Source organism: Diplotaxodon limnothrissa, linkage group LG20, assembly GCF_057381915.1.
Source record: "Diplotaxodon limnothrissa isolate DT_005_m linkage group LG20, D_limnothrissa_male_GT1.1, whole genome shotgun sequence".
NCBI lineage: Eukaryota > Metazoa > Chordata > Actinopteri > Cichliformes > Cichlidae > Diplotaxodon > Diplotaxodon limnothrissa.
In genome coordinates, this window is record NC_140615.1 from 11742084 (window position 1) to 11761837 (window position 19754).

At 43.2% G+C, this 19754-nt stretch overlaps 1 protein-coding gene across 1 annotated transcript; it reads left to right on the forward strand.

Moving 5' to 3' along the window:
- The first annotated feature begins 664 nt into the window (after nucleotides 1–664).
- fam131c (family with sequence similarity 131 member C) lies at nucleotides 665–17252 on the forward strand. Its single transcript, XM_085345445.1, has 6 exons — nucleotides 665–695; nucleotides 2193–2254; nucleotides 3874–3958; nucleotides 14348–14593; nucleotides 14880–14969; nucleotides 16978–17252. The coding sequence occupies exons 1-6, from the start codon at nucleotides 665–667 to the stop codon at nucleotides 17250–17252; spliced, it is 789 nt and encodes a 262-aa protein (XP_085201571.1).
- The last annotated feature ends 2502 nt before the right edge of the window (nucleotides 17253–19754 follow it).

The following is a 19754-nucleotide window of genomic DNA, read 5'->3' on the forward strand; positions in this document are numbered from 1 at the left end:
GTAATAAGAGATTGTCTGCCCTTCGTGGTCAAAAGATAGAAATGGAAATGACTGCGTAAAAATGAGTGAGATCCACCAGAATCTGCACTTAAACATTTTGCACTTTCTGCATGAAACATAGTATCTATCTATCTATCTATCTATCTATCTATCTATCTATCTATCTATCTATCTATTATTTGTCCCACAACATACTTACATACCTCCATCAATAAGCCCTCTTGTCACAGTGTGAAGTCAAATATATACAGTAGCATGAAGACTGGGAGGGGAATAGAAGAAAGAGTGGGGAGGGGATTCAAATCGTCACCAAACAGACATTCATGCTTTCTCCCCCCTTTTCCTCTCTCTCTGTCTCTTTTTCTTTGTGTCCCCCCTCCCCACACTTCGTGTCTGTTGCTCTCTCTCTCTCTCTCTCTCACCTCCCTTCTCCTGTATGGAGCAGTGCCTCAGCCTACAGCTCACCAGGCATTCACTCTTACTTACCCCCCAACTCACACACACACACCACCACCACAGTTTCTCACTTCCCTCTGCTCCTCTGCTTACTGATACTTCTGCTTCCACTGCTGCCTTCCTCGCTCCCTTCCCTCTTCTCTGTAGCTCGCTCCTCATCCTCAATCCACCATGGTGAACAGATAACCGCCCCTGCCGTCCCGAGACCATGGGTGCCTGCCTCTGCAAAGGTCACAAAGGTCAGTGCCCGACTCCACCTGCTTGCTCTTCCTCATCTGTGTGTATGTCTGAGGGTTTAATCAGCCTTGAAGATAATGTGACAGCATTCACAGGCTGTTTCAGAAAGTTGCATTATGCCTTTCAGGAATAACTATGCACGTGAGGACATGGAAAATCATGGAAAATGTTTGATTTCTGATTTTGGCAGATATTCCTGAAGTTCTAACAGCAGAAAGACCACCTGAATCACATTTTGAGGCATGTTTACAATGCACTCCATCATACGAATCCAGAAACTTATTTTAAGCTGATGTCTTATCTATCCTCGAGCGAATCTGTTGAGGCTGCTTTAGAATAAAGACTCTGGGAGAAGAGGCTGATGACGAGGCTTGTGTGGATCAGTGAAGGACAATTGTAGCTGTAGGATGTCAGAGCTTCGTCAGAAGCCGATTCCAAGTTGTCGTGACTTGAAGATGTGACTTGGGTTGCAATTTATTTTCTCTCCTACTGTGTTTGCTCACTGTCTCTGCTTCTGGGGGAAATAAGTTAGTGTTCCAACGCTGCCTAGATGAAATAACAATACCTCAGCTGAATGCAGGGCCTCTTCCAGGGAGAACATAGGTAGTAATTTATGCTGTCAAAAATAAAGGTTCACTAGCATCGAAGACAGATGTGAGGTGTCTGTGATACCTCAGAACAGCAGTCTACTTAATATTTTCCCTTTATATTTTACATGACAAAATATTAACATCATACTGCAGTCTTATATATTATTTTCAGCTGGAGCGCCGAGTGCTGTTTGAAAATATTTTGTGAGACAAAGGTGACAGAGTGAGCAGCGCTTTCAAGCTGGGAGGAAAGAGAGAAGGCAGCTGTGAGGATCCAGACAAACAGATAAGAGAGCAGTGGAGGTGTGTGTTGTGTGTACGTGCACAGGTATGTGTGTATGGGACTGAATCAGTGTGGGATTTAACCCCACAAGGACAGTGTATTGGATCAGGAATCGCAATGGGGTTTCTTGACCTGCTGATAGGATCCGATGAGGCCAGAGAGCAGATACAGCCCTGTGCACCAGTGTGTGTGTGCATGTGTAAAAGTGTGCTGGCAAGTAAATGGAAGGGCATCACTAGTCACCTCTTGCTGTAGCGTTTCCATAGCAATACCCAATTGTATTGAAGGCACCTCCCGTGGGAAAACCCCTAATGTGTGAGCGTGTGTGTGCGTCTGACATTTCTAATAATGTTAATTCGCCATCGCACGGGCCTGCACTTCATTTCCTCCTGTCATTCATACGAACCTCATCACCATCAATTAGAAAGCAAACAGTGTGAGCTGGGGCCGAGCTAAATATGCAGAGAGGCTTTGGTTAAATGACTCTAACAGGATTCAGTCGTCTCCATCTCATCATTTATATATGAGGCTCACTTGACCCCTGGAAGCACATCGACACACACAAAGGAAGCTTAGACATGTACGCTCCAAGTGTAACACCAGGGTTTGTCTGTCACTCCCTACAGAGATCAGCATTCCTGTATCAACACTGCACCACCCCGAGGAGGGTCAGTCATCCCCTGCCAAGGTAAGTGGAAGCCCCCCACCCCACCATCAACTTGTCAATACGCCCTTTTAGATTTTTAATGGTAGCTTTAATGGCTGTCATTACTAGCTAAAACCTTTTTAAAACCAACAACACAGATCATAGTTTAACTAATTATGTCCCTATGATATCATCATTAGCTGGACCAGCTCAATTTATGATGACATCTAATATGCTGGCAGCTCTTTCTATACCCGTAACACAAATGTTACAACATTCACAAATTCTCAATTATTATAAAACATTTATGTCCTGCTGTCTCTCCATTTTTGTAACCCTTTAATATTTTTATGTATGTTTTAAGGAATAATCTTCGCGTTAGCGATGTCACAGTTAGCATTTTGTAAAAAATGTATAAAACAACACATGTATTAAAACCTTCAAGTGAAATTGAGTTTAAAGGAATCTATATTAACTTTTTAATTACTGTTATGGAAATCTGAAATAAATCAATTTACAAGCAAACATGTTGGTTTTGTGAGGTTTTGATTTGCCTCTACAAAGGGAACAACAGTGGTGTATTTCTCAAAAACCACGAGTTACAGCTCATACACTGAAACACTGCAACTACAGTAACTTACCCTAAACCTTTATTTCACGTGTTAAAAGTGTTGTTGAAAGCCTACCCAGTCAAACTGGTCAAATATTCAGTCATGGTAATTCCTCGATTTCTAATTTCTTCTACAATGGTAAAACAAAATGCGTGCTGCTCCAGGCAGGTTATTTTCTGAGGATAAATGACTGCTATTGTCTATCAAGGTGAAAACTGGGGACCCTGATTTGAAGAGACGAAGATTTCACTTGCTTTTGTAAAACAAAAGAGCATCTACATTTGGATGTAATGGGGAAAAATAGATTGGACCTCCAGCAGTAACATTAAGCTATCAACTCGCGTAGATTGTACAAAACTGAAATTGAACACATCCCAAAAACATGCAGCCTGTCTGTACCAAAGGAAAAAAAATCATATTGTAGAAAACTGAAATATTTTTTTCGAATGCTGACAAACGATAGGAAATCAGTAAATCGCCTTTCTGTGATGCACAAAATGTGAATGCCATTTATTGTTATACATGAAAAACCGTAATATCTGTACAAGTGGATTTGAACTGGTTTCCAGCAGTCTGGAGTGGAACCTTTATCTATGCTCTAATGTGAACAGTTTACACCATCAGCTTACTCTCAGTTCAAAAATACTAAAACCGAGAGAACACTGTTTGAAAAGTACCTCCCAAGTCTGTATTGATTGCAGCTTCTTGGGTGTAAACAGCAGACACGCTTATAATACCTTTTGTCTGCAACTTATTCAGGCTGAGTGTGATTACTGAGGGACTGTTATTGTCATTATCACCATTTTGCCAGGAAGAAAAAAAGTGGGAATAGTGTGGGTTGAGGCTCAACGTGACTGAATGCGGTTGCTAGAAGAGGGTGTATGCAAATGTTCTGTTGCATGCATATGTTTGCATCTACTGTTTTTTTGCAGTTCCCTGCCCCTGAATTAGGTCAGATGTCATAAATGTATTGATGGCAACCTAAAAGGAAGCTCAGTCCTGAGAAGTAATGAATATAAATCCCTTTTTTTATGCTATTATACTGTGCAGGATGACCAGAATCCCTCCAATGGCAGCGTATCAGATAAAACCAGTCGCTATGACATTGCAGAGCTGGCCACATCCTCTTTACTGGGTGAGACACACACACACACACACACACACACACACACACACACACACACACACACACACGTGTTTAGTTCATGCTGTGTTTAATTCCTGCGTGCTTCATCACGAGTCACTGTGCTTGTAACTACGGGAGATTAAAATGTCATTTCCGTCTTTCCTTACTCCCTCACACACAGTAATGCCAAGCAGCACACATATTTCCTTCATCCATGTGTATTTTTTCCTTCTCCACCTTTAACTCTGGCTTCCTGCTCCTCGTCTTCTTCCTCCTTTCCCCATCCTGTGTCTGTCTGCCTCATCTTGACTGCTTCCCCCGCTCAGTGGGGGGTTCATTATCTCGGTTAATGTGTTATGCCTTGCTGAACTTTTCCGAGTGAACGCTTCTTTATTACAGTGACAGAATAATTACGGAGGCCATGAAAAACCTCATGAATGCAATAGACAAATACAGACATTCAGGAAGACGGCTGAGATGCTGGCACCTGCTTTGAGAGGCTCCGTGATATAAAAAAAAAGAATCAAAAGGCTTTTTAACATTTACTCAATCTTAATCAGTCTTCAGTCATCACTTAAATTGGCACTGTAAGTTCTGTGGACGTGGAGCTGACATCCTAACTGCTTAAATGAGATCACACTGTGCTAACGCAAATATTATTGTAACACTGTAATTGCATTTTGAATAATATTGAGCAGCCGTTGCTGCTTTTATTCTCCTTGTATGATGCTGTTTGATGAATGCGTCAGGCTGACGTGATTGTATTAAGAGCCAATGGTGCTAAAGCGCTGTTAGTAACTCTGGGAAGCTAAAGTCTTCATCAGATTGCAAAGCTGCAATAATATTGGACTGAAAAGGAAATGATGTTTTGTTATTCTTAGAAACCCCGTGTTACTAAACATGCAGTGTTTTTCTACACGTATGTTTACGCTGGTCTTTAAAATGAAATAGGCTTCGCACTATCAGAGTATGAAGGTGCTCAGTGAATTTAGTGTCATTTGAAAGGTAGTCATAATCACAACTAAACTTCAGTTTATATAATGCTGCTGATTCTTTCATCGTGGTATACAGCAGTTCTGCAGGCTATAACAGTAAATGCTGCTGCCACCTCCTAGCAGAAGCTCTTGCTTGACTGCTGTGGCTGGGTAAAGTCAATTGTAAACACCAATCTGCTTGTCCTGTCATTACTTTAGATTTAATTAAAACCATAAAACTAGAAGCATATTCTTGCTAGCTTTGTGCAGTCACAGTTCATTAATGATACTGTAAAGGCCCGATCTCCTTTATCTGGACGTCTGTACAGCTAAAAGGATCTGCTCAGCAGATCTAGTGGGAGTGTGCAAAGTTAAAATAAAAAAAGATCAGAGAAGTAAGGAGGCACAATCCATGACAATGACTTAAAATCAGCGGGAAAAATGGGGCCGATAAAAGGAAATCAATATGGTTGATCTGTTAAGACCCAAACATTTTAGCCCAGCTGCAGACTGAGCAACAACTCACTGACAGGTGAATAAAGACTGTTACAACAGTCAAGTCACGAAATGAAGGCATGAATAGCCTTTTTCAAAGTCTGTCGAGCAGAGAAATAGCCTCACCTTTTAAGTACCCAGAAGCTAAAAGAGCCTAGCTTTAACAACAGCATTTATCTATTTATCAAAAGGAAAAGAGCTGCCGCCGGTCATTCTCAGGTTCTTCACAGAGGTTTTGTTTGTTTGTTTTTTAAATAGATTTTTAAAGGTCTGAGTCCAGTGGGTGTCAGGTGCTCCAAAAAATCACTTCTGTTCATTTAAAGTAAGAAAAGTTAATGCAATCCATGTTTTGACACAGACCAGACAGTCTAGTAGGGTCTTCAGAAGAGCCACGGTTTTGCATTTTAAGCAGATAATTCTGTGAATTATCTGCATAAGAGTAAAATGAAATATCATGTTTGTTTGTTTTTGGATTAAACTCAAGCAGAGCATATACAATGAAAACAGAAAGTGGACCAAAAATGGATCCCTGAGGGACCCCACCTTAAAAGTGAAGCTGGTGAGGATGGCGCATCCCCCACCCTAACTAGAACAATTCTGTCAGCTGAATAAGATTTTTAATAATTACAGAGCAATACTTTTATTTCTGACAGTGCTCAAACTGAGCAGTTAGAATATCATGCATATTGTAGATAAGGGTACTAATCTCTAAAAGGTCATTTAAAATTTTAAAAAATGCACAGACTAAAATACTTCTGTAACTCAGCTTCAATCTAATAGGAAGCTTTTAGCTTTTCGGTCTGAAGCTGATAACAGCTTTCTCCAGCACTTTAGTCAAAGTGAACTCATTAAATCACATCTCAAAAGAAGCAGCCCATTAGCAGACATTTTAGTCTTTCTGTGTGCAATTTGAAGAACATACAAAAATTTTGAACATGCCATTTCTTTTTAATAAATATTAAATTTAGTAATGCTGTCTCTACTTACAGCAATGAAAACAAGGCAAACTGCTCTGAAGGCTATTTTAGACCAGATCAGTGCAAGTGAAAATAAATGGGACAAATTTGCATGCCATCAAACCAACTCTTCTAAATGAGAAAAAGTAAACAAAGAGCACATTTGCCTACAGTTATAGATCAAAATTAATGCCCTAGGTTTTCTTGATTTCAGTTAACAAGTTTAACAAATTAAAAACTTATGAAGACTCTAGTTTAAGTTCAGTTAATGCAGATTTTTAACACAGCACTTCAACTTCGTGTTTTAAAATCTCTATTACAGTGGCTACATAAAATGTAATTGTTCATCTTGAAGCGAGCTGAATGTTCCCGGCAGTTTATTTAATACAAAGTTACAGCTTAATATACAGAATTGATGGTGGCTTTGAAGGAACATTCAGGAGCTCCCCTAAATATTGCACTTAATTTGCTGCTCCTTCCTCAGTGGCCCACCCTGGCAAGACTGTGCTATATTGGTAATAATGTAGTAAGGCTGCAGAAAAGGTAATGCTAACCCATGAACAGTGCATAGAGACATGGAGACAACATAGAGACAGGCAACAGGTCACACTCCTACATGAAATAAAACTGGAAGTTCTGTTGTTGGTGTGCCACCCCAATATTTTTAGTGGCCCCCATATGGCCATGGTATGAAAAAAGTCTGGAGGCGCCCCTGCTTGTCAGGATAGATAAGTGTGAACATGGACGTCTGTCCATTCACAGTGGCCAAATTTACATCCCTTAAGACTATAACCATGGTAAATACACAGAGCACCCCTTTGCCTGTATTTAGAGCCTTACAGAGCTGTTAGCAGGTTCATTTAATGGTAACAATGAATACTTAAATACAATGCAAAACCCACACTACAGCTCCAGATTTTAAAACCACAGTTTATTCATCTGTCTGTGTTTGCTCATAAACAAAGCACACCAGGAAGTCGTGCTTCACACAACGCAGTATATGTTTTTTGTTTTTATTTGATAAAATCACTTACTCCAGACTTATTGGTTGTTTAAGTAGTACCACTATCTTGATTGCAATAAATGAGACATTGAATCATTTATTACAGTCCCCAAGGAATTTCAGATTATTATTGATATGCTTGTTGCCTCTGACATGCTGAACATGGCTAAATGTTTCATTTATCATCTCATTTCCTGTCTTATTTTAGCAGTGACTCATTTTTAACAGCAAAGTGACTCTTACATATTTTCTGTCAGTTTCATTTTTATGACTGCTTGCTTTGTTTCCACAATCACCTCTACTGAAGCTGCCCTTGTTGTGCAATAATATATGTGTTTAAGGACAATTTATAGAGTTAAAAAAAAAACTCAAGCAAAAAAGCATTGGTTGAAAATGTTGGTTTGCATGAACCATTCAATATTTTAAAAGGAATGCCAGCTCTACACCAATTTAAAGCTTGTGTATGTGTGTATCAAATGACTTTGAATGTGGGATCAAAAACAGAGCAAAAAGCATAGTTAGCAAACGGATTTGAGCAGCCATTCGGCTACGGTAAATGATAAAGGGGACACATTAGTGGAGAAAATAGCTGGCGACAAGCAAACCAGTCGTGGAAATGGCTGAAAGCAGACTCTTAAAAGCTATGTGGGGTTTTTTAAATCATAAAAGCATCCCGGTCCTATCCTTTGTTAGGTAGGTACTTTCAGCTGCCCCCTTATTTCCCATGAGGTCACCACAGCAGATGGATTGGTATATTTGATTTGACACATATTACACCAGATGCCCTTCCTCACACAACCCTGCCATTTATCCAGACTTGGAACTTAGGACACTAGGAACACATTAACTTGTGACCCCCTAAGGGTCGACATGCGGGTTCTCAAACAAGGGATGTTTTGCATATTAGACCTATGTGTTAACTACTGCAACATGGAGCCACTGGACCGTAGCCTTTAGTTCGTGTACCACAGACCTCTTAACAATCTGGGTTTGTTTTGACTTTGAAATAGCTCACACAGTCACTATATTCAAACCCAGTAATGGCATAATTCCTCTGAAGTAGTGAAGATAAATCTAATACATCAAATGTGTCTCTAAGGGTCTCCTTTGAATTCAGTCCTTGAACTCTTATTTGATTGATCTGATTGGCTGATCTTACGTAGAAGCAACCAAGCAAATGTAAAACTTGACATGCTAATCCTCTCTTAGCTATGTGCTTAGCTATCAAACTGTTTCAACTACCCAGCTCATATATCAGCTTGTTTGTTTGTTTCATTTACGATGAGCTTCTCCTTTTAGCTGTTCCCTTCTTTCTACAGCAGTTCATCTCAGCCTATCCCTAGGATCCACCTCTCTCACATTAATATCCTCCTTCTCTACATCCATGAATCTTCTCTGTGGTATTCCTCTTTTCCTCCTGTCTGGAAGCTCCATATCCAATATCCTCTGTCCAGCATATCCACCATCCATCCTCTGTACCTCTGAGCCTGCTAGCCCTTCACCTCAGCTACGTTTTTGGTCTCTACCAGGTCTTGAGGGAATTTTTTTTCTCTTTAATTGCCGACTGCCTAACTAAAGGCTAATCACCATTTAACCAAGCCTCTGCATGCCCTCCTTCAGTACATCAGTACATCCACGACTGGTCTCTGTCTGCATTTAAAAACTATAAATCAACTGATTCAGTTCTTATATATCCCAGTTCACTCCGTTAGCATAAATGTCAATCATACAGTATAACCTTATTGTTCTTACAGCTTTACAGAATGGCATAAAATAATGAGAAAAAATCATTTCCTGTTTAAAGAAATATAAATGAATTTTTTGTGTCTGCTGTTATTGTCAGGATCCATATGGCTCCAGTAATCCTAACAGGCAAGCTGGGTATAGGGTGAGATGCTAAACTAAAGGCAAAGAAGGACAATATCACTGTCTTTTGTGCTCCACTCACAACTGCTTAATAGGCTCATTGCTTTCAACGCCCAGCAATAATTGAGGCTGACTCAGACAAGCATATGTTTCAGAAGTTTTCAAAAAGACTTCTGTGATAAGGAGAATTATCTGAAACAATAAAAGCGAGGATGACAAAAATAACATCTTGAAAAAGCCCTTTCAGTTAACTGTGCAAACTCATGAAAATGTTTTACTTCTCTTCACACAGAGACAATGCAAATGTGACATTTCGTAGTTTTTTGTCTTTTTTTTTTCAGAAACATAATAACAGGCCTCTATAGAGGCATGCAGCAGCACAGTCAGTAGCTCCAAACAGCACACTGTGCATCAGCCTCCCATGGACCTGGCGGTCCCTTAAACACTGTTTCTTGTCTGCACTGTACCTACAGATTAACAGCGAAAATCATGCCTGGCTTACTTCTGCCCACTGCGTTCTGGGAACAAATAGGCTGAGCTATGTCAGCCTATTATGATTTAGTCCGTTTCATAACGCAGTGTTGACAGTTAGTGCAAAATACCCCGTTTGGAAAACAGATGGGATTTTATTGCTGTGTGCACATAACATAAATGGATGCAAATATAGCTTTTCCCACATCAACAGTCAGCCAGAAAAGAGCCGCAAAAAAGAGTCGTCACTGTGTGAACGCAGCATGAGACGGAAGTGGGTGTCACAGTGTACAACAAAACGCTGAGAAGTAGGTGTTGAGCTCAGAAGGGAAAGAAGAAAAAGTGATACCAATGTTTTTTTTTTCTCAGCTTGAACCCAGATGTCCAGCACATTCGGATCCCTTATCTTATTTACACCATTTCTCAATCCTCAAAGTCACCTTTTGATTTCTAATCCTTGGTTTTCCTCTAAGCTTCTGTAGTCTTAACATTTTATTTCTGCTTTTTCCATAAATTCATCTCTTTTTTTGACCTTTACCTTTTCAACCTTTCCTTTGTTTGTCCTTTGTCAATTTGACTTTAACTCGTCCTTTCTGAAGACCTTTCAACTTTTGTCTCCTTTGATTAAATTAAACGATGGATCCTTTGAGGTTTTGCCCGGTGATTCCGCAGTTTATGAATAACACATTAGCGTAGAGATACGGGAACACGGAGACTTGATATTGCTTGACAAGACTCCATTCAGGGCAATATTCAAAGACCCGAGGGAAATGCACCTGATTTGTGGGATCCTTCTGGTTAAGCTAACAATTATGATGTCTAACTACAAAGGAGTCCAAACAGACTGAAATGATCTAATAAAATGATAAATGTCACACAGTTTTTGTTTCAGTGGTTTTCTATCTAAGTGAGACTCATACAATATTGTTAAAGTGCTGAGAGTTATAAACAAGAACTGCCTGAGGCGTGCAATGCTCTCATTTCTGTTCTGTCCAGTTTCGTTTCTGTTAGGTGAGGCTGTGTGCAGACAGGAATAGGACCCAAGGTGCAGACTCCGGAGACAGTCGTGAACTCAAAAAGGCTTTAATTAGGTACTCAAAAATATAACATAACTAAAAAACCTCAAAACAAACTTAAACTGGAGGAATGACAGAACACACAGCTAGGAAAACGGTAGATCGCGACACGGACACAGAGAAACACTGGGCTTAAATACACAGAGGGAGCAATCAAGGAATGGGTAACAGGAGGGAAACACAGCTGGGGCAAATCAGGCCTAACGAGACAAGGGGAAGCAAAACCAGACACATTAACATCAGACATGGACTTTCAAAGTAAAACAGGAAACACATAACACAGACTGAACAAAGACACAGACTCGCACGCACTGCAACAGAGGGAACAGAGACGTCCAGTCAGTGTCTGTGTCTGCCCTGGTCCCACATGGGGATATAGCCACTAAGGACACACAGAGACGCGAACTAGACAAGGGGATACAGCTGACAGGGGAGACAGAGCAGCTAGAGAAGACAGAGACATAAACTATAAGACAGAACTCAAAGAAACCAAAGACTAGAAAGTATAAATAATATAATAAACTCAAAACCCCTGGGTCAACGACCCAGGCATCCTAACAGTACCCCCCCCCCTTAAGGGCTGGCTTCCAGACAGCCCAAACCAAAGCATCAAAACAAAAAAACCCAAAAAAAACCCCCAACCCAACCAGGGTGGGCGGCGGGGGAAACAGGATGGAGGGCTCGAAACAAACCAAACAAGGAGCCAGAAACAAAAAAAACAAAAAAACAAACAACGGAGCCTGGAAAGCAACAGAACAAAACACAGGAACAAAGTCCAAAACAACAGCACCAAGGCCCAGGCATAGTCCAAAAGCAAACAAACAAAAGAGCTCACGAAAGGCGCAGAGGCCCAGGCAATAGTCTCAAAAAAGTTCAGGGGGCCGGCCCGGAGGCTAACGGCACAACAGTCCAAACCCGGGCAGGTCAGGGGGGCGGACCGGAGGCTGATGGTCCAAGAGCCCAGAAAACAGGTCAGGAGGCCGGCCGGGCGGGAGGCACCGACGGCGACGTAGTTCAGGGGGCCGTCCATGACGGCAATGACGTTCAGTCATCGGCCGGACAGGACGAGCAGGCCGGACAGGACGAGCAGGACGAGCAGGCCGGACAGGACGAGCAGGAACAGACAGCATGGAGACCTCAGGAGCGGACGAAGCTGAACACTCGGAGGCCGGACCAGGCGGAGCTGCAGAGGCTGAGGCCGGACCAGGCGGAGCTGCAGACTCGGGGGCCGGACCAGGCGGAGCTGCAGACTCGGGGGCCGGACCAGGCGGAGCTGCAGACTCGGGGGCCGGACCAGGCGGTGGAGCCGGTGGTGGCTGAACGGCCTCGCCAGAACCATCAGCAGACACTGGGACGTGCTGGCTGGGTCCTCCCGGACCCCCAGCTGACAAGGCAAGAGGCTGAACGGGCCCCTCGGACCCTCCAGCGGGGACGGGTGGCTGAACGGGCCCCCCCTCGGACCCTCCAGCGGGGACGGGTGGCTGAACGGGCCCCCCCTCGGACCCTCCAGCGGGGACGGGTGGCTGAACGGGCCACCCCTCGGACCCTCCAGCGGAGACAGGTGGCTGAACGGGCCCCTCGGACCCTCCAGCGGAGACAGGAGGCTGAACGGGCCCCTCGGACCCTCCAGCGGAGACAGGTGGCTGAACGGGCCCCTCGGACCCTCCAGCGGAGACAGGTGGCTGAACGGGCCCCTCGGATCCTCCAGCAGGAAGAGACGGCTGAAGCGGTTCCTCGGACCCTCCAGCGGAGACAGGAGGCTGAACGGGCCCCTCGGACCCTCCAGCAGGAAGAGACGGCTGAAGCGGTTCCTCGGACCCTCCAGCGGGAAGAGACGGCTGAAGCGGTTCCTCGGACCCTCCAGCGGAGACAGACGGCTGAACGGGCCCCTCGGACCCTCCAGCAGGAAGAGACGGTTGAACGGGCCCCTCGGACCCTCCAGCGGAGACAGACGGCTGAAGCGGTTCCTCGGACCCTCCAGCGGAGACAGACGGCTGAACGGGCCCCTCGGACCCTCCAGCGGGAACAGACGGCTGAGCAGCTAAGTGACCCCGTGGCTGAGCAGCTGATGCAAAAAATATAGCCCCAGAATAAATAGTCCCATGGCCCGAAGAAAAAGTGTCCCTTTTGCTCACCACAGCCGGTTGTTTTGACATCCCGGGGTCCAGCTGTGGGGTGACACGCCGGTGGTGCGGCCGCCGCTTCCTCCTCGGTGATGGCTCCAATGGGCCGGGCAACTCCAAGTCCGGCGGGCTGGGCAGCACATCTTTCTCCGAGTTGGGTAGGTGAGCGGTAGCAACAGGGGGATGCAGATCAAGCTCATTAAGGAAAAACTCCTGTATGAGTGGGTGAAGTGAGTCCAAAAGCCAGGGGAGACCAGAAACCAGTCGCTGTAGCCGGTTCGCTACAGCACGCTGAAATTCCTCCCCAGAATGATTCAGCCACAGGTCACATAATTTATCCACTGAATAAATTATATCCTCCCTGAGCTCTTCAGACGGGGCGAGTGCTGCTGGGTCCATGTACTGGTCGCGATCTTCTGTTAGGTGAGGCTGTGTGCAGACAGGAATAGGACCCAAGGTGCAGACTCCGGAGACAGTCGTGAACTCAAAAAGGCTTTAATTAGGTACTCAAAAATATAACATAACTAAAAAAACCTCAAAACAAACTTAAACTGGAGGAATGCCAGAACACACAGCTAGGAAAACGGTAGATCGCGACACGGACACAGAGAAACACTGGGCTTAAATACACAGAGGGAGCAATCAAGGAATGGGTAACAGGAGGGAAACACAGCTGGGGCAAATCAGGCCTAACGAGACAAGGGGAAGCAAAACCAGACACATTAACATCAGACATGGACTTTCAAAGTAAAACAGGAAACACATAACACAGACTGAACAAAGACACAGACTCGCACGCACTGCAACAGAGGGAACAGAGACGTGGGACCAGGGCAGACACAGACACTGACTGGACATGGGGATATAGCCACTAAGGACACACAGAGACGCGAACTAGACAAGGGGATACAGCTGACAGGGGAGACAGAGCAGCTAGAGAAGACAGAGACATAAACTATAAGACAGAACTCAAAGAAACCAAAGACTAGAAAGTATAAATAATATAATAAACTCAAAACCCCTGGGTCAACGACCCAGGCATCCTAACAGTTTCAGTGGCTCGCTACATAAGAAGGCAGCAGTAGAAGTTCTTCTTTTCATGGTTCATGTTATGCAAATCAAGAATAAATGCTCACCCTCAAGCCTGAATTATGCAAAGCTGTAGAATTTCATGTCAAACAACAACCATCTCATTATAGTTCACCTTTCTCTTGCCCTCTATTAGATTTCACATGCTTCGTTTCTCGCTGTTTTCATCTCTTTCCTACTCTACATCATTTTCATGGAGCTATTTCATCTTTACATTGCCTTCCCCTCAATTACTTTCTCTTATTCCTTCGTTACCACACTTACTGCATGCTCCATCTTTTCACCCCGGACAACCAAAATCTAATCTTGAGCTTCATCCCTTCTTGTCCTCCTTCCATTATTTAGGTCTGGTGGCCACAATAAAGGAACACATCACCAAGCCGACGGCAATGGCCCAGGGGCGAGTTGCGCACCTGATTGAATGGAAGGGTTGGGGTGGATGCGGTGAAGCCAGGGGAGGCGGAGGTGGATGGAGCGGGGCCTGGGGTAGAGGAGGCGGCGCCTGGGGGGGCATGGAGGCCGAGCTGCAGGAAGACGAACAGCTTTATTCCCAAATGACGGACGAGTTCAAAGAAGCTCGCTTCGCTGCAGGTGAGGCAGACGGATGAGTTTCATAGGAGGAAAAACAAGATGTTTTCTGTGGAGATAAAACGATGCTGTGATCCCTCCCAACATTGTTTTTGTGTGATTGGTTTGTGCCGAGGGAGCATCTACAAAAATCAATAACCTTTAGAACGTCTGATGACGGTGACTCAAACCTCGTGCACTTATTGAAACTCTTTTCTTTTTTTTTGTCTTGTGGTGCTTTAAGAAAAACAACTGATCGACTTCTGAGAAGCGCAGCACGAAATGTGTTTGTTTGACTTGTGTCTCGCAGGTGTTGCGGAGCAGTTTGCCCTGGCTGAGGCAGCCATGAACGTGTGGTCCATGAGCGACAACACAGAGCAGCCGTCCACCAGCTTACAAGGTTGGTGTCTCCTTTATCGGCATTTCATTTTTGTTTTTCATGCTGCGAACGTGGCCGATCCATTGTGTCTGAATACAAATGAACCAAATGCATTCATTTCTTTTATAACGGTCTCCGTCTGGGTTTGATTAATTATTATCCCAAAGTCATAATTTTACCTTCAAGTCGTTGCTTTAATATAGACAATGGATTTTATTTGCAGACAGACATAAAAGATAAAAGAATGAATTTGTCTTTCACAACATACCTGATTTATAGCTGCATAGTGATGTAAGCTGCTCTGTTGTCTTCTTTATTTTGTTACTGCTGCTTTGGCATGGAGATTAATCTGTCCTCTATTAAATAAGAGCCATGAAAGAATCCAACTGACTGACAGTTACTTTACTTGACATCAAACGTCATCAGTGTGTCAGGATTTATTTTGTCTAGTAGTGGTAGAGATCTCAGAGGAACTGTTTATGCATGGTATTGGTTTTGTTGATATCTCACGTGTTGTTGTTCAGCCGAGGTTGTATTTATGTAGTTTGGATTATTTTTTGTGATGTTCTTACACATAAAACCTTAGAACAAAAAGAGGACGTGCTTTCTGTTTAGCATGACTCTTTGTCTTTTTTCTGTTAGCTGTTTTGTAAGGAAATAAAAAAAAAACTTACTGCCTAAAATTCCAACTTAAAGGAAACTTCACCAACTGAAACGTCTCCTAATTGTCACAGTATGGAGTCATGCTTTGTTCCAGTTAGTTTCTGGTTACATTTTGGTGATTTCTAGGTCTTAGGTTTCAAAGATTCAAGATTCAAAGTGTTTATTGTCATGTGTACAGAAGAAAGAGCATTTCTCTGTGCAATGAAATTCTTCCTTTGCTGTCCATACACAAATGCCAAATTAGGTAGGGTCGAAGGAACGAGATAAATAAGGATAAGAATAAGACAAGGTATTAAGATAAATAAGGTTAAAAAAATAGTGAAAGATAAATCAGTACAAAACAAGTAATTGAAGACAAGTGAGGTATGGAGTTGTTAATGTAAAAGGATGTACAAAGGAGCTTAATGTGAACGATGAACTTAGTGTGCAAATTGTTCTGATGTGCAAATTGCGGTTGAGGTAGTTTAGCTGTTCAGGAGTCTGACAGCAGTGGGGAAGAAGGAGTTGTTGAGTCGAGGTGTTCTGGATTTCACACTTCTAAACAGTCCGTGCGAACAGTCCGTGTTGAGGGGTGTGTGGGGTCTCTAAGGATGGAGGCAGCTCTCCTCTGGACTCTGTGATGGTAGATGCTCTGCAGAGAGGGCAGCGGGGTCCTGGTGATCTTCTCTGCAGTTCTTAGCCGACATCTCAAATTTCCTCAGCCTTTCCTTAGGTTTGTTCCCGTGCCTCCCACGTTTAGAGTGTAATGATTCAGTGTAGGTTTGGTTCTGTCTTCATGTTCATTCATCTGTTTCCCGGTCACATCTTTTGCTCCCTCTCTTCCTTATGTTCCGTCAATCTGCGTCTCAGTGTGAGTCTCTGGTTTCCTGTTTTATGGTGATAGTTCTGTGTGAGTGTATTTTGTTTTGCTTCCTCCCTGACTCGTCATGTCTGATTAGGTTCAGCTGTGTCTTCCTTCTGTTGTGTATTCTCTGGTTACCCTTTGTGTATATAGTGTGTGTCTTCTGCTTTGTTCCCCGTCAGTTTGTCTGTTAACTTTCCCATATCTCCCCGTGTTCCAAGTTCCTCATGTCTCAGGTATTCATGTGTTCCTGGTTTTCGTGTATTTGGTTTTCCCACTTTAGGATTTTGTGATTAGTTTCTCATTCATCTGGTTTTTCATGTCTGGTTCCTGTTCTGTTTTTCAGCTTCAATAAAAGTTATGTCTTTTGTTATAATCCAGTTCAATTTCCACATTCCATGTAAAGACCTTCTTAAACAATCACAGCAACCTGTGATGACTCACTTGTTTGTGAAATCCAGATACTTTTTTTTCCTTTTGTTTTTACAAAGCTACCATCTGACTGATACTGATACCCCTCCACAGCAGCACAGAGCCACTACCTGTCTCAGTTCCTGCTTGATGGTGGAAGCGTTGGCGTCCCTCAGCATCTGTACAGCATTCACACCCAGGTGTATGGCAACAACACTGCAGTCAACCTGATCCCCCCTCCACCACCACCAATCAGCTCCGCTTCCCTGATGTCCAACGCCCAGGACAGAGATCATCCTATTCAGGACAGAAGCACTGTGATTGCAGAAGCCGCTGTCCGCCACGTAGACAGCAGCTCCTTATCCGAGGACGATGTTTTTTACAACTAGGCTGTAAAAAAAGAAGTCTTGATGGCAATCTCTAAAATGAGCCTCGGTGTAAGGAGTCTCAACCACCAGCATCGAGCGAGAGGAGAAGTAAAGGCAGACATTTAAGAGGCGACTCTGTAAATGGCTTTTCTGAAAAGGTTCAGAAGACTCCGGATAGTATTTTCTTGAGAGCTAAGGCATATAGTTTTGTGAATGTACATAGTTCAACTGTGACATTAAAAAAAACATTTTTTATTCCATGTACATGAAGTAGTTATATAGAGCTGAACAGTCAAATGAAATATGCTGTAAATACCTTGTTATAAAGTATGTTTTAATATATGTGATGAACAAGGCTGTCTTGTTTGTGTCGTGGTCTCTTTTCTTCTAACAGGTGAACTGAAGGAAAAGGTTTCGCTTATAAATTAAGGATTTCTCGTGTGAATAGAGAGGTGACGTAAGCACACATCCAATTATCCGAGTTTCAGCCGTGATTAGCCATAATTCACACTTTCCTGTCTGCGAGCTGAGAGCAGATGCAGGGAGCGGTGAGAGACGAGGAGAGCGTAGAAAAAACCGAGTGAGAAGAACACAGAATATACTGTGCAGCCGGTGTGTGTTTGAGAGGGAGAGAAGGGAGAGGAGAAAGGTGGTGTTGCTGTTTCCTGTCATGATGTTCTTTTAGCACAAGCTTACACAAAGTGAAGCTTTGCCGCGCGGCGTGCTGTGGCTATTCTGTTACCTCAGTGGCTGTGCACGGCTAGTGTGATCGCATCCATCAACAAAGTCTTTAAGGAGTTTATTTATTACTGCAGTGCAGCAGCATCTAAAGTTAAATGTGACGCAGCTGAATGAAAGGTCACAAGTGTATGTTAGCAAGAGAAAAGTAAACAGAGGCTGTTTTTCAAAAGAGGGCCTCGGTCTAACAGTAGGACAAGGATAAAAAAAATAAGTCCGAGATGGCAGCGTCCTGCAAAAGAAGAAGAGCGACTCCTCTGGGAGCTTATGTTTGACCACTGTGGCTGCTTTCGTTCATCGCAATCAGATTACCCATGTGCTAACTTGAAATGAATGGACAGCAAAATTGTTGGCTTGGGTTGATGATTTGGAATTGAATGCATGAGCAACTGAAAGGCTTCCAAGGGGGTTTTGGAAGTGGAGCCACTCAGACTCAGATCACAACAGAATTTAATGCACCAGTGGCCTGCAATTACCACTTGCGGCCACAGAGGCTCCTGAAAGCCAAAAAGTAATTTATTGCTTCAAAGAATTTCTTAAAGGATGACTCCAGTTTATTCATGTTTGCCGCTGGAGCTTGTTATTTTCTGCCCTTGTTCTCAACAATTACTTACATAGTTATTACACTGTCAGCATAACTGAAGAATGCCAGTGTCTTTTCCTTGTGGTAACTCTAGGAAGGATGTCCAAGTCACAAACTGTTACATTCAACACATAGCAGCTATAATTTTAAATTCAGGGGGCCTTCAGTGGGCAACAAGTTTATAAGATTCAGTCAAAATGTGTGAATAGGTTCGTGAAATTTAGGCACCTTACCTTGTTTGAATTTGGTGGATTTCCAGTTTCCTGTTTGTTGATCACTCCCTTGAAGTCTAGTTATGACCACCTCCACTGTGCACTCAACAATTTCTCCTCAGACCTCAAATTTGTGCAGAGGAAAAGTGAAGTTATGTTTCAAATTGACCTGAATTTCACACGGAGGTGGTGATGAGAGAGCAGAGCAATTTTCTGCAGTTTTAGTGGAAAAGTCACTGTTCACAAGCCCAAGGGCTTCGTGTTAGGCTGTCAGTGCAGAGTTGTAATATAACAGCCCAAAGAGGCTGAGGAAAAAAATTCAGCAGGAACGATCTGAACCTTGAGGTGTGGCAGCGTAATATATGGCACATGCGCAATGAAAAGGTCTTTTGGTCACATGAGCATAGAGGTCTGGCTCACATAAGTACAGATGTTCAGAACAGGACTTCTACTGAAAGGTTTAAAAATAGCAGCCATGCTGAAAACAGCCCAGGGGCTTACAGGAAGACCTTGAACCAAATTTAAATCAGGACAAGCTTTTTGATTTTACAACCCCAAGTCTGAAACTTCTGAACTTTCAAAATTATCTCTCATAGATACAAGTCACAGGAGAAATCATAGGTCAGTGTACCAAAGTAGTGCTGTGTGATACTGAAATGTTGGTATCGATTACTAATACCAACACCAATATCACTACTTTGAACTTATAAATGCAGCTTATGAGTTGAAGCATCGATTTGCAAATTCTGAACACATTTTAACAAATTAACACAATAAAACACAGCTTTCAGCTTTTCATCAGAATCCAAAATGGTAAATGGTAAAAGGCCTGTATTTGTATAGTGGTTTACTTAGTCCCTAAGGACCCCAAAGCGCTTTACACGCTCAGTCATCCAGCCATTCACACACACGTGATGACAAGCTACATTGTAGCCACAGCCAGCCTGGGGCGCACTGACAGAGGCTGCCGGACACTGGAACCACCAGTAG